The following is a 24,154-nucleotide window of genomic DNA, read 5'->3' on the forward strand; positions in this document are numbered from 1 at the left end:
ATGAATGGGTGTCAGGAAAAACATCACTACAATCGAAAAATCCTTTACTCTTTGATTGATGTTCTTACGAAGTTCACCTTACCAGTTTTAACCCCTCAATCTTTGTATACTGCACCGTAGGAAGCCAAAAATAAATCAAAACATATAATGGATCAGTGCAGAACACACCTTAACACAGGAAATCAAATGCTGGTGACCCCATTTGTGAGAGGAGCAAAAAATGGGGGATGGGGGGTTTGGGGAAAGACTGCATAGTTTTTCAATGCAGGCCATGATTCTGCCTCATTCAAAATAAATATCCTTGAAGATTTTGCTGAGAAGAGCTCCAGATGACACAAAATTGGCCTTATGAGCAGGACAATTCACTGAGTGTGGGACTGATCTTCCCAGTGTAAGGCCTGCATTATCTGTGCCTTCTGGACAAGTAAATAGCAGGGACAAAAGTCTCCTGTCCAAGTTCAACACAGCCATGCACAATTCCAAGTTACTAGGTAGGGATTAATATGTAATCCTTGGTTTAAAAAAGAAAAAAAAACCAACAGTGGGTAATGAGATGTTTATAGGAATCTGTCAAAAAAAAAAAAAAAAGAAAGAGAGAGAGAGAGAGACAGAGACAGAGAGACAGAGACAGAGAGAGAGAGAGAGAGAGAGAGAGAAATAAGAGATAGCAAGGCACTTTCAAGGTAATTTAAGACTCCTTCCTATTACCCATGAGCCTTCTAAAATCCTGGCATCCGCACTAAGTGCAGTCTATGAACAGAGGCTGTGCCTTTACCTTGGCTCTCCTTCCTGTTCAGGCACTTCCTCCTCTTCTTCCTCACTCCCGCTGTACTCGTATTCAGTTTCATCTATGAAGACAAGGACAAGACAATTGAGACAGCTCATATCCTGACACGTGCCTACACACACAAGTATCTCCAAGAGCATTATGACAAAATATTAAAAATCCTTGAAGGTTTTGCTGAGAAGAGCTCCAGATGAACGAAATCAAAGTGACTAGAGCACCAGCAAATTCACAGAAGTTTATTCTGATGCCAAAATTGAAAAGAAACAGATTGAAACTAACCAAAACAACCAAGAAAATTTGTTTGGTTATTTTTAAATACTGGAGATCCATTGGGAGTACAGCAGAGAGAAAGGTTTGCTAGGTGGACAAAAAGTGAAGCATTATGTAGTAAGAAAACAAAATCAAATATTCCCACAATTTATAAGAACTAAACCAGGGAAAAACGAACCAAACAATATAGCAAGTGGATGGGGGAAAAAAGCTGCTCAACTTAAGACTAGACTGTAATCAAAAGTTTCAACATGAATAATTCATTTTCACTTCCACAAGTTTTATTTCATTTTCCTAAAAGTTGTAGGCCATTTTATAGGTCCCACTGCAAATGTCAGTATTCAACTTTCAGTGAGCCATTTTACTCCAAAGAGCAATCAAAACCACAGAAGCTGAAGAGACTTAAAAGTCTACACACACAAACAACACAAAAAAATACACTTGTGCTTTCTTTCAGGTATACAAGATGAAAATCAGTTTCCTGGTGAGAAAAACAGGCCTAAGGACTTAAAATATGGTTTAAAACCAATTTGTCAATCTATACATATGACGTTGGTTCTTCCCTATTCTGGACAAAGTTACATAAATTTTTTTTTAAATTTATTTTTTGGTTAGACACAATATCTTTATTTTGTTTATTTATTTATTTTTATATGGTGTTGAGGATCGAACCCAGGGCCTCACGCACACTAGGCAAGCACTCTACTGCTGAGCCACAACCCCAGCCCAAGTTACATAATTTTAATAGACTGATAGATACATGCCACCCTCTAAGGGAAATTCCAACCTAAATTATCACTGGGATCTTTTAAATGAGTATTTCATTATTTTTAAAATTTTGTACTATAAACCAGTAATTACTAACAAGAAGCTGAGGGTTTGTAGAAGGTGAATGTGAAAAGAAAATAAGCTGTTGTGACTTAAAGTTAAGAAAAAAAGGTTAGGCGCACTACTGTTTACATTGGCAAAATGTAAAAGATGAGGGATACTTGAGGTGATCCAGGGTAAGTACTTAATTAACACCTGGTACACAGCAAGACTATTAGCTGTTATGATTAAGTAACAGGAAAATCATCCAATATAAAAATAATATTTGACACAAATAGGGCTACCCTGTCAACTGTTAAAAAAAAAAAAAAAAGACTTGTTTTCAAATTTTAGTTCACTTTGTTACAATCACATAATTCTATATACAAAGCTTAATTACTTTTATGACTGAATACATCAATGGGAAAAAGAACACCAATCAAGGCTTCACTAAGAATATCTAAGTTGTCCAAGATGCAAATGAACATGCAAAAAGCTCCATAGAGGCTCCAGGATGACTCTGACCAACTCTCTCTCTTTGGCAGTGCTAAGAATTGAAGCCCGGGATACCTCATGAATGCTAGGCAAGCACTTAACTATGAGCCCAGCCTCTGACTATTTCTCTTTTGCCTTGGACTTGCTCTCTTTAGTTTCTTCTTTGACTTTGAAATGTATTTTAATTTTTTTTTAATTTCATGAATGGAATGCAGTTATGCAAATGCTGTTCTGTGAGGTTAGTGTAAAGTCACTAGGAGCCCAAAGATAAGGCATGTTCTGTACCTTGCTAGACAGAAGGAAAATGGGGCACGCCAGGCAGGTTTACAGAAAGAAAATAAAGATGCCGGGACAGAAGGGAACCCTCAGTAACTCGTATAACAGAATGTTTGTGTTGTGCAGAAGTAAGAGAAAAGTGAACCATGCCTAAGCATACCACCTGTAGCAAAATAAAGCAGCAGGAAACCCTGGTTCCTGAGCAGGAGAATAATATGGGAACACTGTCATGATGATGGTCCAAAACCCAAGTGAAGGAAACTGTAAGAACATCCAATATGAAGTAAAAAAAATAGCGCCACTGATGTGCTGCCAAGGAGAGACAGGAAAAACATTCCATCATGCTGAACTACCACAATGCCGATCAAACTGGTGTCAACTTAGGACACACCATACAGCTCTGGCTGCTCAGATCCTAGGCCAGATCACTGTACTGCACAGCAGAGACAAACTATCTGAGAACTGGCCAAGTGAGAACCACCTCACAGCTAGGGAAGGAGTGGCAAGAACCTAAAAAGAAAAATTTTAAACGATGAAAATAAAAACAGATTTAATACCTTTTTCTCCTCTCTTCTTTCTGGTTCTGTCTATATGATCCTTAAGTTGGATTCTAACTTGCCTTTCATTTGGTTGATCCCTTATAAAAGGATGTTTCAAAAGCTGCTCTGTAGAGGGCCGCTGCATATAATTCTTCACTAGACATCCTTCTATAAAACTAAAAAATTTCTTTGACCTGTAAGAGGAAGTGAAAAATATCATCAAATTTCTGTCACAAAGAGCAAAGTTCCAAAATATCAGTAATTTGTAAACTTGAAAACAAAGATTTTCAGGATCCACTATGAATACTCTGCAAATGCACAGGAACAATACAAGAATGCAAATAGGAACTCAGGTTCTTGGTGATCAGGAGCATGATTGTAACAGTTTAAAGAATTATACCATATTACTGACAATACACTACAAAGAGCATTGTGAAGGAAATCAGGTTTAAATGTACTGGATTTAAATCTAATGTTGCTCACTAATCACTAAGCCATGGGTAGGAGAAGCAGGAACAGGGGGAGGTCTTTGCTAATATGAAGTCAAACACAGGACAGATACCTTGATAGTTAAAAGATAAGGACAGACACAGGGGCAAAGAAGCCTTGCACTGACAAAATGCTGGGACTCTTACACCTGTTCATTTGACACTTCAACCAGATTTCATTTGGCTTAATATACAAAGGTAGGAATGACAGTTTTGAGAGGGCAACGACTTTGCCACCCTTACTATCAGCCACTTGGTCTTCTCTTATTCACAAGGACTCTCCAGCCCTGCCCTTAGCTAAGATACTCTCACCCACTCTGTTTTGAGACACATCTGTCATGTCTTTTGGTAAGTCTTTCCTGGCAACATTTTATCCTACATACCCTAAGACAGGAGACTTTTCTGGGGTTATCTGCACTTAACATACTGAACACTTTTAAGCTTCTGTCTCCTTTACTGGTTTGAAATAGTTCAGGCAGGAACAGTTCTCATTTTTTTTTTAACTTATTAGCAATGCTAAACTCTAAGCATGGCATACCACAAAAGGTATGTAATAAATTTTTGTTGAATGAATGAAATATTCAGTCTTTAGAAATATGATCTAAAAAATTAATTCGGTTCTTTCATTGTTTTAAAGAATCACTTTAATTATTTTTTATTTCTATTCAAACTTACTATTTTTTCAATTCAACAAATATTTATATATGTATTTGTTTATGGTAGGCTCTATCAGAAATGTATGTAGAAACAGAGAAAATTTAGGTATATCCAATAGCAGATATATAATTAAACTTAAGGAAGAGAAAAAGCAAAAACTACTACAGTGGGTTAGACATCAAGAAAAAGCAGATGTTTGATATGCCAAAGATGAGAGAGAAAAGACAGCATGAAGGAACAATACGAACAAAGGGGCAAAAATATCAGAGAATAAGAAGTCATTTTCTGAGATTACTATGAAAGTGGAGAAGAATGCAGAAATATGTTAGAATTGGCTCAGAGAAAGGCTTCAACATCAAAGAAGGTGTTTAATGAGAAACATGGGAAATTTAGAGAATACTATAAAATGGAATGCTCTAACTCAGAGATCCCTAAATCCTGCTGCCCTTGGGGATCATTTTAAGGAATTTATTAAAGATACAAGTACATGAATCATTCCCCAGACCAAACCCTGGAGTCCTGAATGAAAAGATTCCAAAGGAATTTTTTAAACGATGAAAATAAAAACAGATTTAATACCTTTTTCAACCAACATTCAGGAATCAACCATCTATAATATTTTCTTTAAAAATCAACAATAAATTCTGCTGGAAGAGAGGTTATTAATCATCTTTTTAATCATCATTTCTCCAGAAACAGTAATAGAAATTTACATGTGGTAGACAGCAAAATAGCAGTCCCAAAGAAAGGTTTTATGTCTGTAATCCTCTAACCCCTTTAGAATACCTGGGTAAAATGAGAACAATGGTGTGAATGGATGATCATGGAAGTCTGGTGTTAAGAAAAGAATCCAGGAAGCATTTATCTCTACCGATCACAACCTACACCACAATATTTTTACATCATTGTATATTGTACACATAGTACACAAAACTGCAAGTAATCGACAGAATAATCAGAGTGTGAGGTACCCTGAAGACAGAGCATTAATTTAGTAATCCTCCCAGTAAAAACTCCCTTCAATAAAATATGACAGGGAAAAGAAAAACAAGAATCACTTGGTTTAGGATGAGCTAGATAAAAAATTATTACTCCACCCCCTACCTTACTCCTAAGTGATATCCACTGTACACACTTGGTGTCCCTGGAGCTGCCTATCCATGATGCCAAAAGTTATCATATCTTAACACAGTGGACCAATCAAACTAAGATCTTTGCAATTGTGTGGCCTCTGACAACCTCTCTAAAACTGGTAAATGGAATTAGATGGCCTCAGTTATCTGGAATCCAATGCAGTTAAAGACACTGCATAAAGAATGAGAAAATCCAGCTAGAATAAAGATGGGGAAGTAAGAGTAAAATGTGTGAGGACCCAAAAAGTGAGGAAAGGGAGAAGCACAAAGGAAGCTGGGGTGAAAATGTATGTACATGTCTATACCCCAGAGGGGAAAAGAAAACTGCAAAAGATCAGAAAACGAGCAATCAAGAGCAGAGTAGACAGGAACAGCCAAAAGAACAAATCCTGAATGGAAGACTCAGAGACTTTGTGCATATTTCAGAAGAGACAAAATCCTAAGGGAAAAACATTAATTGGAAAACTAATAAGAATAGTTTTAAAAAGAAGAAAGGTTGGAGGTAAGAGGGAACCAGCAGAGCACAGTAGGTAAGCATCAATAAAGATAGATAAGCCCAAGAAACAGGAAGGAAAACAGAGAAAGGAAGAAGGCCCACATATATGTCTGAGGAGCCTGAGTGTAGACAAGACCTGATAAAAAAAGATTCAAGAAAAAAAGTTCAGGAAGGAACAAGTGAAAAAAAACTCTTGGGGTTGGGGTCGTCGATATCCAGGGCCTGGCAAATCCCTTAAAGATTTTAAAATCCACCCAAACACATACGCCCATAATACTGAAACTCTAAAGGCTTTCCTCAGGGAAGGCTGTCATCACAGCCCTCCCAGGGATCTCAGTGTTTCATGGGACACATGCAAGAGAGCAGCAAGGAGGAGAGGAAGGTGGCTGCCAAGGAGAGGGCTCCGGTCTGTTACTATGTTCTTCTGGAATGAAAACAAGCATGCCAAAAAAACACTTAATAACAATAATTATAGTAAACTCGTCCATTAATTTTAAAGTCCTATTTCATCTGAGAGATTTCAAGTCAACAAAGCTTTGCTGTTTTAATGGAAAGATGTTTAAAAGTATCTGTACTTAAAAGCAAATATTAAATATATATTTAATTTTATTTTTTTAAATATTAAAAAGAAACCACGTTATGGTGTTTCACATGATAACCTGACACTATTTTGTAAAGAGGATTTATCAAGAAAAAAAAGGACTAAAAATATTAATTTTTTTTTTAATTGGTGTTTGGCTTTTATAATGGTTGAAATTAGAATGGCCAGAATTTTACTTCAAAAGAAAGTAAAACTGTAAAGAAACAATAGGGATTTTAAAAAAAGAAAGAAAAGAACAACAACAAAAAATCCATACATAGCTTACCATTTTTTTGACTTCAGCCGGGGAGGAGGGTTTCTGGGAATGAGAAACAGTGCTCTCATTGGATGCATGTCACAGAGAGCTGGGGAGAGGAGACGGTTGTATCAGTATGGCACTTATTTTACTCATTCTTGACTTCTAGGGCTCATTCATAAGTAACACCAAACATTCTGTTCCAATTGCCCAATTAATAGGCTTCATGTCAAGCTGTCTAGACATCTAGCTTGGAACTCTGGGCATACCTTGAATTTCTCATTTAAAAATATAAAATATACAAAGAACAAGAGCAACAAGAAGAATGTACACTTTCAAACAGACATTAGACAGTTCTCATGAACTAAAGATAAAAATTAATTCAAAGTCTTAAAAGAAGATAAAAACACTTATGTTTTTTAAGCCATCCATAAGATTATAATGAAAATGGTTGTATTTTCACAGGGTTGTTCTAATAAGGATTAAATGAGGCACTGCTTGTGAACACACCTTGGGAAGGCCTTCATACAATGCCTGGAACAGAGTAAGGATCGTTAAGCCCTTCAGAGATGTTGCTGACTATTGTTACAGCTAGTATTATTATGAAAGAGTGAAAATGTGGAAGTAAAATGGAGTTGTCTAATTCTGTGCTATTACTACCTCTACAATCACTCATTCCAATAAAGATGGTCGGCACACATGTATGCATTAATGTCACCATAGGTAATGTGCATTTTCATGTGTTTATTTACCTTCAAGAGATTCTTATAAGGCAGCTGGGAATGTGGGGGTGGAGACGCAGACAAATAGTATTCCCATTGTGAAAGAAAACTGAGACAAAGGATCAAGCAATATTTCCCTGTCCCAATTCCTTAGAAAGAAACATGAGGAACATCTGGTATTCAAGGCAGACATCCATTTCTGTATTGCAAACTAATTTGTTGTCAATGATTTTTTCATTCATTCAACAAATATTTATTCAGCAACTATGTACCAGGCAGTTACACTGTCTTTCCCTTTTAGGGAAACCAGCAGAAAATATGGCTTTTTCCTTTTTTTCTGTTATTCTATCCCAACCCTGATCAAAACTCTCAATTTTATAAAGTTTTCATTGATTTAATCCAAGGAAAAGCAAACACTCTTACAAATTTTCATGAATAATCCGCCCCCGCCCCCCCAAAAATTCTGTAAATAAAAACAATGCCTCCATTTATTAAGTCAAAACTTAAGTAATACTAGAATTTCATTTTAGGAACCAGTTTAACTGGATATTAACTTTAAAATGCAAAACCCAAAATTACCAGTTATTGATATGATCTCAGCTTACACATGTGAATTCTACTTAAATAAAAGAAAATACAGCCTATACATACCAAGAGATCTCCATAAGGGACAGTGGTTATTAAGAATTTCATTTATAATGTTTACAAATGCCTCCACCAAGAATCACTTTATACATGAAACTACTCTTTGAAGCCTAGGAACTAGTTTAGGTTACATATTACAACTGGGCTAAAAAGTAAAGAAAAATTACTTACGGGGAGCACCTTCTGCCATCTCAATGGCTGTAATGCCACAAGACCAAAGATCACTCTGCAAAAATAAAACAGTATGCCATATTAGCTGCAAAGCCATTAACTCACTTATGACTATTCACACAACTGAAATAAAGGCTTTCTTTCAAGTGTACAAAACAAACAGAAACTTGCCAGGATATTAAAAGTGAAAACACAGTTATAGGAACATCTTACAAGTGAGTGAACAGATGATACCTAAAATAATAAAGATTAGCTGATTAAAACCACTCATCGCTGTAAACGAGACAGACACAGTTGATGTAAAAGCCCTCTAACAGCTCAGTGAATGTTCTCTTCTTCAGTGTGCACCCACATTTCTTTACAAGCATTATGTCTAGACTCCTGAAACAGATTTATGTTTGTTTTTATATTTTATGTTAGCACCTCAAATGTAATTAAGATTTTAAGTTTAAAGGACAGAAGCCATTCTTTACAAAATTCTTAAAACTATTCATAAAATCAATACTTATTCACTAATTCAAATCATACTATGGGGCCTTTGCAGTCCATCTTCAAACCAAACAAGGGAGAGATGGAAGTAAACTGTCTTTGTATGCAAGGACTCTATTCTTCTTGATTCCCCTGAAATGTTAACTTTAAATTTTGAATTAAACTTTTGTTCCCTGCTCAAAATTCCACAAGGGGGAGTGTTTTTGTTTTTGTTTTGTTCATTTTAATATCTGATAAGCACCGGCTGAAGAACAAATCTTATTTTAAAAAAGAAAAATATAGACAGTTATTGTCATTAGTATACATTTCATTTTTATGCTATCATGATCTTATAATTACTCAATGTTGCTCAATTTAAGTTTTCCAAGATTAACCTATAATTATCTTACAAAGTATAGACCCTTATGTTTGAATACAAGAATAAGAATAGACCTACAAATTTCTCCCTTACTTTTATGGAATTTTCCGTACTACAAGGGTGCAAAGGGCTTACTGCCTTAACCCAGAGAACATTTTGGCAGTGTCAATGGTGGCATAAGCAGGGCTGTAGGTTTCCTGGCATAAGGCAACACAAAGTACCCCAGCTCCTATGAGGTCATCTTGTAAGTTAGCTTTCCTTGACAATAACTGAACCTTTGCAGTTGACAGGAAACAAGAAACACATATTACATAGGAATCATCAGGCAAATCTAGAGAGTAGAACATTTTACAATAGACCCAACTTCTTAAGCAAGTCAGGTTCATGAATAAAAATGGGGATGCATTTTAAATTAAAAGCAACTCAATGGCCAAACAACCAAATACGTCCTGTCCTGCATTGATACTGGTTTGGACAAATCAGCTATAATCTTAATTAAGATTTTCAATTATTAACTCTGTATAAGGAATTATTTGAATTCACTTAGGTATGATAATATTTTGAGTACACTGAAAAATAGTTTCTAATTTTAAGAGATATGCAATAACATTAAAAAATAAAATGTCACAAAATCTGAAACCTATTTTTTAAAACTCCATATAAAAGATATAATAAAAATTCCTCAGATGCATTGATTTAATTTAAGCCTCAGTAATTGGGTACTTAAAATAAATACTGAAATATACTAGGGACTGTTAAGACAAACTTCACGATGAATATCACTAACAGGTACATTAACCACTCCAGTTTGTTTAATTAAGGTGATTTTTTTTCAAATAAATTTTTGTAAATATAGCCAACCTAAGTCTGATTACCAAATATGGATTTTATACCTGGATCAAATGCATTATTGATTCAAGTCCCTCAAGGTCACTCTAATAATCTCAATATATTTGTATACTAAATAAAAACTATGAAACTCAACAAGAATAATCTAAAGTTTTATAAATGTAGCTCTTATACATTCTGACAATATTTTTAAAATATATTTGATTTTAATATATTCCTCAAATTAAAAAGGATAACAAATGGGAGAAAATTTTTAATGTACTCATGAAGAAAAGTTCCATGTACTACATACCCAGTGGCCTGTACTGTCTGACACAAGTGCAATCCTTAGTGAAGCAAATGGACAAAAAAGTCGCTTAACACTGTTCTGAAAAATTTGCACCCACACAGGGGCTCATGTCTTCCTCGAGAAATTAAGAGGTATGTATGAAATACATAAGCAACCTCCATTCACCCCTACAACTGAGCAAAGGCCAGCCAAGCAGGTAGGTGCCTCTTACTCTGTAGTCGTAGGTGGCATCTGGGTTCTCATCACAGGCGATAACTTCAGGAGCCATCCAGTAGGGGGTGCCTATGAATGTATTCCTCCTTCCAACTGTCCTGTCCAGCTGAGCACTCACCCCAAAGTCAACTGTGAAAGACAGAAAAAGAAAGAAAAAGTAGAACATAATTTAAGATGCAAAGAAAACACTGGATGAAAAAGGTATCTTCAAAGTAAACTAAAATAGCACTGTTTGATGAACCTGCAAAACTCTTCAAAGTAGGACATTTCCAAAAGGAGTGCCCTTTCCAGAGCAAAGTCATTAAGACTGCAAGATCCTCTGCCATATGGAAACTCCTGGGAGGCGTGGTCCAGGATCAGCAGGGGGTCTTTTGCATGAATGACTACTAGTGCTTTCAAAGAACACAACTGCCATAAATGAGTACAGGTTCAGAAAAGTCCCAAGGAGAAATGACCTACACTCCAAATGATTTGGCTTCTTTGTTTTAAGCAGAATTAAGGTTTTCTTGAAAAGAATAAAGCATTGCTCTAAATAAAGAGAATAGGGAATATACAAAAAACATCCCCAGAAGCACTTGGGATTTCTGTTGAGTTTTCAGAGGGACTTTTACTTCCTGCCCAATTTAACTTCAGAGGAGTTCTGCTGAACTTCACGGGTGGGAGGCAGGGTTGACAGAAAGTTCACATCAGAATGTATGTCCATCAGTATCTACCAACATTATCACTACCTGCAAACTGCCATGACCCCAGTAAGAAGTGCACAGAGGAGTAGGAGCTGCTCATGCCAACGGGTCTATGAATTGCTGAGATAATTCACTGGTGTCAAAGGTTCCAATTCTGTGTACAGAACATGCTTGGGAATCAACTGGGCTGGGGGTGGGCTCATTAACTGAATGCTCAAGACAGGTAAGCATGGGCCACTAAGTAAGCACAGAAAGTCTGAGCAAGCTTCACAGCAACTTGGATAGCAACAGCAACTGATCACTAAGTAATTACTGAGGGACTATCATAGGCCTGGCAGCAGAAGGCCAATATACACAGGTTCATTGAAGTCATTAAGTGAGGACAACTCAAGGGCTTCCTATCTTAGCTTTAAGGGGAGTTTCCAAATACGAAGACTAGTCCTCCACAGGTGATCAATAAATACAGGCACTACACAACAAAGCAAGGATGAAAATTTTAAAGTACAACTATTGTGCCAAGGTTTTTGAAAGAAAGATGGGCTAAATTCTTGTAAGCATAAGGATAAAAAGTGTTTGTATAATGTTTCAATGAAAGAAAAATTAATTCTAACAGACTTTTAAAAAACTTCAAAGAACCATTATATGAAACTAGATGGGAAGAAGTTCAGATCCAGCTAAGGGAAACAAAATATTTTTTAAAAATCATTGTAAAGCCATCTCTGGGACGAGTCTACAATTATCTATCCATGCAGAAATTTAGCAAAAAATCTACCACACTGGAGGCAACATACTAGGTGTTGGGTAAGAATATACTGGTAAACAACAAAACAATCCTGGTCATAAACTCTCAGATCTTAAATTCTGGTAAGGAGACAGAAATACAAGAAAATAAATAATCATGTAATTATAAATTGTGAACAGTGCTGGGAAAGGAAAAAGAAACACAGCCCAAGACAGATAAGAGAGCCAAATAAAGCCTCCTGCAGATGAGGAGAAAACTTTTGGTTTCAAAATAGAGGTTAAATCTTTCAAATGAGGAACAGTATGTGCAAAAACCCTGAGGCAAGTTCTAAGAAGTGGGGAAAAAAAAACAGTGATTGAGAGGGGAAATAAAAGAGGCTCACAAAATGGGGTGGGAAAATAGTAGGAGCCAGTTCCTACAAGGCTTTTTATGGACCAGCAGAGTTCAAGTGTATTTTATCTAAAGTAAAATAGGAAGCCACTAAGAGTCTTTAAGCAGGAATGTGACATGGTCTCAATCAGTTAGTTGGCTTCTGTACAGAGAACAAATCAGAGGAGAAGCCCAAGAGAAAGGAGATTGGAGCCTGGCTAAGCAGTAAGCCCAGGCCCACATTTTTAAGAACAGGAACAGAAACAGAAAACATGGGTAAAAGAATAAACTTTTAGAAGCTTGGGTTGTAGCTTAAGTGGTAGAGCGCCCGCTTAGCACCTGTGAGGCAGTGGGTTCGATCCTCAGCACCACATAAAAATAAAATAAAGATACCGTATTCACCTAAAAAACTAAAAAATAAATATAAAAAAAAAAAAAGAATGAACTTTTAGCTAAATGTAAACAGGGCAGCAAGTTGCCTGAGGGGCAAGTATGCCACACATCCCTCACATACCAAGTTTCACCTCTGCATTCTCCGTAAGCAACACATTCTGACCCTTGATATCCCGGTGAATCACATGGTGAATGTGAAGATGTGCCAGTCCCTGAAAAGGACAGACAGATTAGAATTTTAGTTCTTTGTCCCCATTAGTAAACAGCCAGCAACACACCTTTTGTAACAAAGTATACGTGATCCAAAAAGTTTTGTTAAGTTCATAATTGGGACATAAAATTTTCTTTTAGCACATACCTAGGAAGACATCACCAATACTATCATACAGAAGAAACCCACCTAACCACAATTTCAACTGGCTAGTTTTCCCCTCCGCAACATGAGCACTTGTGAGCTGTGCCTTTAAGACACACTTTAGATTACCATCTACAGTTTCTCTGCTATAATTTGGGCTATTTGTGTACAGGGTGGTTCCTTTCCCACGCCAATGTCTATCTTTCAGTGGGTGACCATGGGTATATTTGCACTAGACAAATCCCAAAAGAAAAACAAAGGGCTAGAGCGGATTTAAATCTAGTTACAGAATGTCATCTTGTCTTCCCACTGTACAGTGACAAACTGCTAAGTGTTCATCAATCCCACCTCTACCCAAAGTGTAAAATGATTCTGAAAAGAGCCTTGTGTTGAATTAAAATATCTTTCTTTCCCAAGAAAATAAACCCTACTGGGCATATAGCATTTTTTGATGACCTTCTATCTGGAATGAAGCCCAAGAGCATGTCTCTCTTGAGAGATAGTAGAGGAACAAAACCACATGCTGCATCCAAATATGGTCTGAAAGATAGCAGCCATCATTCTCACAACTGATTTGTTTGTTTTATCCTTAACTGGAGAAGCTAAATATGAAGCCTATCTCCTTAAGATACCAGCAACCTATATACTCTGAAACATCTTGATCAAAAAGTGTAGATCAGGGCTGGGGCTATAGCTCAGTGGTAGAGCACTTGCCTAGCACATGTGAGGCACTGGGTTCAATCCTCAGCACCACATAAAAAATAAAAGTATGTTGCCCATTTACAACTACAAAAAAAAAAAAACTTTTTTAAAAGGTAGATCACGAATAAGGATTTGATTATTTTTATGAGATTTGTTATTAACATTACTTCATAGGATATGAATTAAATATAATAGTCACTGTAGAAAATAAATTTTTCTAACACGGGGGGCTCTAAATTCATTTAGTATTCTGCCTATGAAATAAAATACCTTATTTGATGGCTGTTTACTCTTTATAACATGGAATGTGCATATTACCCCAATAAGCACTGAATAGAGAAAAATGTCTAAAAATTTAGTGCCCTAGTTAGATAGAAAGGAAATATGTCCTCCTGTTAGCACGATTTGACATGGAAGAGCCAAGGAGACAAAAATGTCTACTTCTATTACTTCACATGAATTTGTTCTCTAACTTACAAAACCCCATTCTTATACTTTCACAGGCTTAGCAACAAACATTAAGTATCCATGTCTTCTCAAACCCATGTAGGCCTACATCTTGTTTCATTGCTAGCAGTAAATGCACATAGAACCATGCCTATCTTCCTGTCCACACACTGCTAAGGGATCACAACTTCTGCTTGGGAAACTGCTCAAGGTGTGTCTTAACAGCTCGGTAATGATGTTAACTTGAGTTATGATTATTCAGAACAATGAATACATTTTCTGTATGAAGTACCCAGGACTGTTTATGACTATTCTCATGCCAGAAGACAGGCCACAATTACTTCTCCTCAGCAGAGATAAGACAGAAATACTCTGTAAATACCGCATGCTCAAGGAAACTAATCAATGTTTCAAAACTAGGAAATATTTTTCCTGAAAAAAACAAAGGATATTCCTCAGCAGTGGTTATAGAAAGCTCTAGGTGCACATTCTACGTATGAAATACCAGTTTCTATATAAATGAGAAACTATTGCACAGAATATAAATGTGGAAATGCACTAAAAAGAACATACTGGCACACTGGCTTGCTGGTAAACTTTGTGGTCCAGAGAGTTTCAGTGGGTTGGCCTAAGAGAACACTTCTGCTGAGGGCTGAGGCCTACATATCCCAACCCTTGCCCCTTAGAAGAGCTCAACATATCATCTAAATCTATTATCTTTTATCTATTAAGGAACAGGGGAAAGCTCTATCACTACAGATACCTGCTACCCACAACCACGTCTGTGATAAACCAGGTTATCTGTTCAGTGGTGGTTGCCCTCCTTTTGCATGAAACCTCAACTTCATCTTATTATTCCACTTTCTCTACCAAAGCCAACTCTTGGCAACTCCTGTAACAAATACACATCAGAAGAGATACATTAACTCTCCATAAGGCATTTGTATGCTTTAAGTTAATCTGAACTTTTGTTGTAGGGAAAACTCCCATTCTAGATGACAGTAAGAAACTTCTTGTTTTAGACACTCAGAGATGGAAAAGAATTGTAGCATCACAAAAAGATGTCCATTTGCGTATCACACTGAAGTTGATTAGGAGCTACAAACAAATGCAGTTTCTTTTCAATGCTACCTGAGATTGATGGTAGTAAGATAGTTAAGTGTACATATTATACATGACAGGTAAACAATGCTTGTTGGGTATACAAAAAAATATAAACTATCTTTGATGTCTTTGACATCTGGGACATTATGCTAGAAGCTAATAATTCCCTGCTTAAGAAATCACATCATAGAATCATACACAAAAAAGATATTGTATACATGTTCAAACAGAGAATACTAACTACATAGTAACAACACATATGTACAGAATACAATAAGTGCTTCATGAACACAGATTTAATTCCAACAATAGTAATTTCATAGTTGGTCTCTGTGATGCCCAGAAAGTACACAGTAAATGAGCAGAAGCAGCAGCAGGACTCAAACCCAGTTGTGACTGACTCCACCATCAAAACCTCTTAACCATGGTTTCATCCTGCCTGCTGTTTACTGTAATCCTTCACTTGCATAGGACAGGCTAATTAGCTTCTCACTTTTAGGCTCTGCTTCCTAAAATAACCATAAAAGACTCTTATATTTTAATATAACAGTGATATGTGCATATGATTATAAAAATATGGTCCATGTACCACTACACTTCCTATTGGTAGACTATTTAAATAAAAAGAAACTAAACATTTATTTAGGAATTCTATATGGCAGTTTTTTAATCTGTAGCCTTGTATGAATCTTATATTTTGTTTCTTCTTTAAGGTAAAGCTACTGACTTTACCTATATAAAGAAATAAAATAACTACTACTTGAAGTTTTTTTTTTTTTTTTAATTAGTGGGGAAAGCAGAAGAACTAGATTTCATTTTAACAACACAGTGTTTATTTTTAAAACATGGTAGATAAATAAAAGTGCATCAAGTAATTTAAGTTTGTAATTTAGGGTTAAAGTAGAAAGAAACATGGTAATGGCTGAATAAAAAATGACACCTATTAGTAAGTTGTATACAAGTTTAAAATATGAAATCCTAAAAACCCTCTGCCAATGTATCATAATGACTTTATTATTAAAGAAACCACTGCTGCTAAAACAGCAGTTCAGAACCTTACTCTAAGATCATTAGGCAGCTTTGCAACTGGCTATAAATAACATTAAACATTAGAATTATTCTTTGTAAATACTGCTACAGATTCTATCACCTAATGCCAAAGTCTGCAAGATGATTTTGAAACCAGCATTTAGCACAATGAACCTTGATTTATTAAGCACAGGATGCCATTTAAAACCAATAGTTTTGAGATTATTTCTCTTCCTTCCACTCTTGATTTCCTTTTAAATCTCCAAAGGAAATTCCCACTGCAATTAGGTCTGAACACAAATTTGGAGAAACACACAAAAACTACAGATGTCCCTGGGTGTCCAGGTGGGAGGGAAGAGTGCTTATGCCATGGTATCCCTCAACACCTTCTTATACCAAAAATCTAAGGATGCTCAAGTCCCTTATTTGAAATGGTATGGTATCTTCATATAACCTACACACATTCTACCATATACTTTAAATCACATCTAGATCACTTATAATAGCTAATACAGTATCACAGCTACATAAATAATTTGCTATTTTATCATTTAGGGAGTAATGAAAATTCTACAATCTCAGTACAAAGCAATTATTTTTTGAATATTTTTGATCCACACATGCACAGTCTGTGGATATAAAATAATTAAATTTTTTTTTTGTTTAAATATACTTTCTTTAGGTGGGCTGGGGATATAGCTCAGTTGGTAGAGTGCTTGCCTCACATGCACAAGACTTGGATTCAAGTGCCACACCCACACAGAAAAGTATACTTTCTGCTTAAACCACGAAACCTAGATGGCTATACAGAGACCTAGGTTGTCAAAAATAGAATTATCTGATAGGTATAACTAATGCAAAGACAACAATGGAGCTAGGAAAATGCAAATGTAAATACAAGATCACCACTGAGGCACGGTAGCTCCTGCTTTCCTTACCCTCAGGATCTCTCTGGAGATGTAAGCAATCCAGTCTTCTTTGAGTGTGTTTCCTTTGGTGTTCTTCACAAGGTCTGTGATGGACCCAGCCCCACAGAACTCCATAACAAGCTACAGGGCAGACAAGACACATTGTGATTCACACACCAGCTTTCAGTACACTTACCTTGCAGAGAAGAGGAAATGCAGTTCCATTCACTCCCTTTCCTGGACACTTAGGCACGTGATCATTTCAGAGGCATCCAAGTTAATGACAGCTCGTTCCATGCCCCTGTGTATTCACTCTGCACATGTGGTCTGAGAGACTGGGAATGCCTAACACTCTATGGCATGTACCAGCCAAGATGCCTCTTCTAAGCATGTGGGCACAAAAGTGCCATTTGTTCTTTATCACTGCCCAATTTTCAGAAATCGGATTCAAGTGCGCTCTTACGTTCTTTCTCATTTTAACCTCAAACATGTTCTATTTTTCATACTCTATCATTATTAAATCATTTCGTATCAACTGGGTTTAATTTAAAAGGATAATGCTATTTTTTAGAATTTACATAATTTTAATGTAGTATTTACATCTGATTGAAAAATGATTACAGCTTTATTTGTATATAAACAGAAATTAACTATTCTAAAAGTTTAATGACTGAAGTTAGATAATAAGAATATTTTTTCACTTCTAACTAATGTTAAATATCATCTTGAATAAAAATGTCTTCATGAAGATATAAGGCTACAAAGTGTTGATTTCAGAAATTTTCCTAAATATTTATCGTTTTTAAATTAAGTATTATCATTAATTCTTGATTGACAAAAATTTTCTTATATTCTTTGCCTCACTTCCAGGTAATTACAAAAAAAGAAGAAATTCATTGAGTTTTCATATCAACTGGCTCTCACATAAAATTCTTATTATTTTTCTTCCAAGATCCTAATTTCCTTGCTATTATATGGTCACATTCCTCCTGGAAGATTGTTCCTGAAAGACAAAGCTAACTTTTTTCCATGCAATGTGTGAAATCAACAGCAAAGTAAACATTTAGTTTATCTTCAACAACAAAGGCCAAGGAAGCATTTAGAATCCACCAGCTACTGACCTTTCTTTGCTTTTCATTCCTGTCCCTTGCTAAGTTCTTTTTTTCCATATTTTTTGTTGGTGATTGTAGTTGTAAATAATAATGTTACATATTTGTACATGCATACAATACTACAATATAATTTGGCCAATATATTCCCCAGCACTTTCCCTTGCTTCCTTATCTCCCACTCCTTGGTCCCTTTTCCTCTGTTGTTTCTCTCCCCTAACTCACTCCCTCTCTGGGGGATTGGGTGGGGGGCCCACCAAGGATTGAACTCATGGGCACTCAACCACTGAGCCATAACCCCAGCCCTATTTTGTATTTTATTTAGAGACAATGTCTCACTGAGTTGCTTAGCACCTTGCTTTTGCTGATGCTGGCTTTGATCCTCCTGCCTCAGCTGCCTTAGCTTCTGGGATTACTGGTGTGCACCGCTGCACCCAGCTATTGTTTGTATTCTTGATGATTACCATTCTTACTTGGTGTGAGAGAAAATGTCAGTGTAGTTTTGATTTGTGTTTCTCCCAAAATTACTGATGATGTTTAACATTATTTCATGTTTGTTAGCCATCTGTGTTTCTTCTTTTGAGAAGTATCTGTTTAATTTGTTTGCACATTTATTAATTGGGTTATTTGTTTTTTTAGTGTGAAGTGAGTTCTTTATATATTGTAGACATTAGTCCTCTGTCAGAAGTATAGCTAGCAAAAATTTTCTCCCTGGGCTGTGGATGTGGCTCAAGTGGTAGCGCACTTGCCTGGCATGCGTGCAGGCCAGGTTCGATCCTCAGCATCATATACAAACAACGATGTTGTGTCTGCCGAAAACTAAAAAAATCAATATTAAAAAATTCTCTCTCTCTCTCTCTCTTAAAAAAAAAAAAATTCTCCCATTCTGTGGGTTTGTTCTTCTCATTCCCAATTGTTCCCTTTGCTGTGCAGAAGCTTTTTAATTTGATACATTTCATTTATTAACTCTGTGCATTATTTCCTTTGCTTGTTATATTGAGAAAGCCACTGCCTGTGCCTGATGTACTAGAGTGTTGATCCTATGTTTTCTTCTTGGACCATTGTTTCTGGTCTACCCTGGCACAATTCTTAATGCGCTTAAGAATATACTACAAAGAAAAGCCCACAAAATACTCAGAAACACATGCCTACCCAGAGTTGGTCATCGTGTCCTGGGGGGCTCTTTTTAATGAAAGCACCATAATATGTTGCAATATTTCTATGATGAGAATATTTCTTCAGCATGTTTATCTCCAGTTTGATTTCTTCTTCTTCATCCTTAAGAGAGGGGGGAGGAAAAAACAACACACAGCTTTTGAATGATATAGGGGACTTTATTTTCCCCCCACATATGCAATAACAAAAGAAGCTAAAGTTCTCTGTCCCTCAAGAAACAAAAGATTGCTTCATTCTCAGGGTTTCAAACTTGGCTCTCCCGTATTCTCTTTTTAAATAAGATAAGCAATGGAAGAAAAGATGACTTTGGGTGAGATGGAGGGTTAGGGGAATGAAGGAAACAAATGGTGGTATAAATCTGGAAGAAAAAAAACTGTTCTTATGAAAGATGAGAGCTAAGAAGCCTGTGGTCTTCACTTTTCTCTTACATACACCTAGGGAAGAAATTCCAGCCAGGGACAACTTGGAGGTTGTGAATGGTCTAGGTACATGTGTACACATGCAACAAAAAGCAATAGAGCACACACTCATAAGCAAGCATATATGTGCACACACACAACAATTTGAAGAAGTCTACTGCTTTAGCCTAGCATCTCCAGAACCTAAGGAAATTCGGTTTATAAATATATTTTAGATGAAAGCTCAGGTGGGTGTGGTGGCACATGCCTGTAATTCAACGGACTCAGGAGGCTGAAACAGGAGGATTGCAAGGTCAAAGCAACTAAGCAACACTCTACCTCAAAATAAAAAGGTCTGGGAGATGTGGCTGAGAGGTTAAGTACCTGAGGGGAGGGGAGAGATGAGGCAAAGCAGGGAGGGAGGCAGGAAGGAAGAATGAAGGAAGGTCCTATCAATATCATTAATTAGACATTAATGATGAGAAGAAATGGGGAAAGGAAAATAAATAAATAATCCAGTTGTGCATTACTGCTTTGGAAACCAAGCAGAATAAGACATGTAGTCACTCTAAAGTAGTGATTCTCAAAATGGTAGCTTTCCTGCTTGGTGTAAATATTATAAGATTATACTCCATAAACACAGTGCCTTAGAGCATTAATAGAAGATAACTACCAATACAGCAACAGAAATCACATGGCCAAAAGTACAGTCTACAAAATAATTCTCATTCTAACCCCACACATAGGAAAACCGTCCATCTGTGATTTAAATACTGCCATGCTGAAAGGAGCAATGAAAAATAAAAATACTCAATAAAAGTGTCTTCATTACAAACAAAACCAGTATTGAGATTGGCCAATATAGAAAAACAGGCCTGTTTAAGATCTTTCTTCAAAAGGAATCTTATACTAAAACAGAACAGGGTGGTGGTTTTTATTAACAGTACCAGGAAGCAGACCCCAAAGAAAACCAGAAAGTCCAATTCATCAAAAGCTTTACGTGTGCTCTTTCTATGCACTCACATTCATACACCAAGAATGATGGACATAATACAGTAATGTTCCTGCTCATTGGCAGGGGGCATATTGAGTCTGTTTGCTCTGAACTCTCCACAGCATGCTTTAGAGAAGCCACCTACATGGTCCAAGTAGGAAACAACCCAGGACAACCCTAAGGAGATCCTGTCAAGACAGAAAGGTTCTTAAAAAAAATTAGAACATGTCAAAAAACCACAATCAGATTCCTACTGAATGCCCTTTATGTCCCTATTGAAAGGGCTCACTGACCCAAATATTCATTTACTGCAGGCAGGTGATCAGAAAGGTTCGATTTTTCTATTCTTTTTCAAAATCAGTAACCTATAAGCTTTCACAAACACAAAAAAGAGCAATATTGCACTATAAAAGGAAAAAAGTCAAAATGCTAATTTTAGTTTGTCTTAGTAGAAAGATCGGCCAGCTGATTACTTTACATACTTTATGAATTTATTGGATTACAGAGGCTTGTTTTGTCCCTTACCCCTTCTTCCCTTCATGCCTACTCCTAGTGAAACTATTACCAGGGTCACTGTTCCTCTCATACTCTGCCAACACATTTCACTTCTTGACAAAAAGTAAATGCTGTTCAAGAGCATCCATGAGAAGCCAGGTGCAGTGGAGCATGCTTGTAATCCCAGTGGCTTGGGAGGCTGAGACAGGAGGACAGCGAGTTCAAAAACAGCCTCCACATAAAAATAAACAAATAAAGGTATTTTTTTAATGACATCATGAGAAAGAAAGAGAGAGAGAGAAAGAAAGAGAGAAAGAGAGAGAGAAAGAGAGAAAGAAAGAAAGAAAACAACCAGCTCACTAAAAGCAAGGCAATAAGCAACTCAGTGAGACCCTGTCTCTAAAATACAAAATAGGGCTGAAGATGTGGCTCAGTGGTCGAGTGCCCCTGAGTTCATTCAATCCCCTCCAAAAAAAAAAAAAAAAAGACTATCTATGAGAAACCTGATCAATAATTAAGGATCATGACATTTTTGATGAATTTCAATGATTTTTTTCTTTTAGTGACACGAATCAGAGTCTTCCAGGATCTAATTTATTCACCACTCTAGGAAGACTGGAGGGCTTCCAGGTCACTTGATGTTTTCATACCCAATGAGACAGAAATCAAGCACACATTTTGGAGTGCTTAAGGGTTCAGTACCATGCTGGTGCTCCCATAGACCACATAAAGATATTGGTAAAAATGGCTGGCAGAGTATCCTGGGGCATATTTAACTGATAGAGACACACCATTACTTTATGTAATGAAACCATGATGCATCAGGAACCATAAGACTCACACTGTAACATCTTCAGAACTGGGCTGCACCTTGGAATCAATGAAACATAACAACTTAAATGCAATAAAGTAGGATAATAGCTTTTTTAACAAGACTGAACAATTTAAATATCATCTAGAAATATAGTGATCAGACCAATGTCTCTTTCAAAACTATTTCCCAGGTCTTGAGGAGTCAAATTCTGAAGCACATGAAAATCATATTCTCCTCTCAAAATTATTAGTTTAGGATAATGTATACAGATACTTTGAATATTCCCTCTTTTATGATTTTAAAATAAATGATTAATAGACATGAAATAAAAGGACATTTAGCACCACTAACTGTCATTCTCTGTCTAATTATGAATGCCCACTCCTGGAAGGAAAAAAAAAAATCAGAAATACAGAATCTGCCCAATGGCTCTGAGCCAACTACACCTGGAATCCTAATTGTGACTAATGCTATTATACAGAATATACAGTATTTTATGTTGAACCAACTTCTGAGTTCCAGTCTCCCTTTGGAATTGTTGCAAATTTTATGCCAAATGGGGGTGTTGGGATATAACCATTATATAAAGCATATTTTTTTGCTGGTATTAAAGAAAATTTATTACTAAACTGTATTTGGTGCAAGATTAAGATACACAGAACACTTGTGAATATATACATTAATGCCGTGGCAACAAGGTGAAATACAGAAGTTTGGTGGTCTCGGGCTAACACTACATAGTATGTACCAATGAAGCAAGACACAGGTCAGGCAGTTAGTGTAGACAGATGGTCAGATCAGGAAGATGGAAGCTGCTTCAAAGGGAAAGAAAATGCTAATACTGCAGGATGCATCCCCTACACTCTTGGCCAAAGTCAATAACCCTGGGATATTGAAACGTTAATGCCTTTAGGACACATCCCCCTTCCTCTCACTCAAGGCCAAAGTCACCTGCCTCCAGAGGGACAGTCCTCCCAGTGGGGAATTATTAGTGAGTATTCCCTGGACTGCTCCCCTGCTAAATGGGGATAGGTATCCCTGAATTGCTCCTTTTCTACCTTTTTGATGCATAGGTGGGATAAAAAGACAGAAAACCTGTAAACTGAAAAACAAGATTCATCCCTCTCATGGACACCCAGCTCTGGGACCCCTTCTTGTGTTAATATTTTCTTTAAATAAAATTTGCTTTCTACACTTGCCTTAGCATTTCTCGGGTATTCCAACTTCAACCTATGGGGAAAGGGAACTTTCACTGGTAATGGGCAGTAACACTACCATTACCACCAAAGAAACAGCTTATTTAGCTAAAGAAGATACTACACTAAACAAACTTGGGACTGGCTAGAACTGAAAAGTAAAAACAATAACAAATTCCACATATGAAAAGAAAATTGGATTGGCGAAATTACATGGCTTTATATATTTTGTATTGTCAAAGTGCAAATTATTGTGACCTTTCTTCTTTAGGGGGCCACATCTTACACAAATGGAAGAAAAAAAAAACTAAAAAAAGAAAAGAGAAGAAAAAGAGGAAAAGAACAGAGTGACCTGACAGGGAGGTCTTTTGGGAAAGAAAGGAAGACTTCCTTCTGGTTTTTTCCGTGAGGCAGCTGCTTGCCTCCCCCAAGCCCCCACCCCGCCCCCAGCCTCCACGGTGTTTGAATGCAGCTGATGCCAATTAGCATTTTGGAAGTGGAAGCCAACTCTCACAGGGGGGGAAAAAAAAAAACAGGTCTTTGTCTCTGGCTGGAATGAATTAGTGGATGAAGTTTTCAGTTGCTTCACCTGGTGGTTAAGAGGATGGGGGAGGGGAGAACCTCTGCATAGTGGTAATTTTCACAAGGAGCACTGGGTTTGTGAGTGAGTCATATGACAAGTCATGCCCACTCCACCATCTCAGCACACAGGGGTGCACA

The 24,154-nt window shown here is 36.8% G+C and overlaps 1 protein-coding gene across 50 annotated transcripts in view; it reads right to left on the bottom strand.

The window, feature by feature from the left end:
• Positions 1-24,154, bottom strand: part of Map4k4 (mitogen-activated protein kinase kinase kinase kinase 4) — a 179,272-nt gene that overhangs the window by 51,329 nt on the left and 103,789 nt on the right. For all 50 annotated transcript variants that reach the window (XM_078028779.1, XM_078028787.1, XM_078028790.1 and 47 more), the window contains 8 exons: positions 19,514-19,639; positions 17,283-17,393; positions 12,829-12,919; positions 10,519-10,649; positions 8,323-8,377; positions 6,815-6,893; positions 3,193-3,368; positions 776-848 (listed from right to left, as the gene is read on the bottom strand). In XM_078028779.1, the coding sequence (XP_077884905.1) occupies positions 776-848; positions 3,193-3,368; positions 6,815-6,893; positions 8,323-8,377; positions 10,519-10,649; positions 12,829-12,919; positions 17,283-17,393; positions 19,514-19,639 (842 nt within the window). The remainder of the gene's footprint in view (positions 1-775; positions 849-3,192; positions 3,369-6,814; positions 6,894-8,322; positions 8,378-10,518; positions 10,650-12,828; positions 12,920-17,282; positions 17,394-19,513; positions 19,640-24,154) is intronic.

The sequence above is a fragment of the Ictidomys tridecemlineatus genome, chromosome 12, assembly GCF_052094955.1.
Source record: "Ictidomys tridecemlineatus isolate mIctTri1 chromosome 12, mIctTri1.hap1, whole genome shotgun sequence".
Lineage (NCBI taxonomy): Eukaryota > Metazoa > Chordata > Mammalia > Rodentia > Sciuridae > Ictidomys > Ictidomys tridecemlineatus.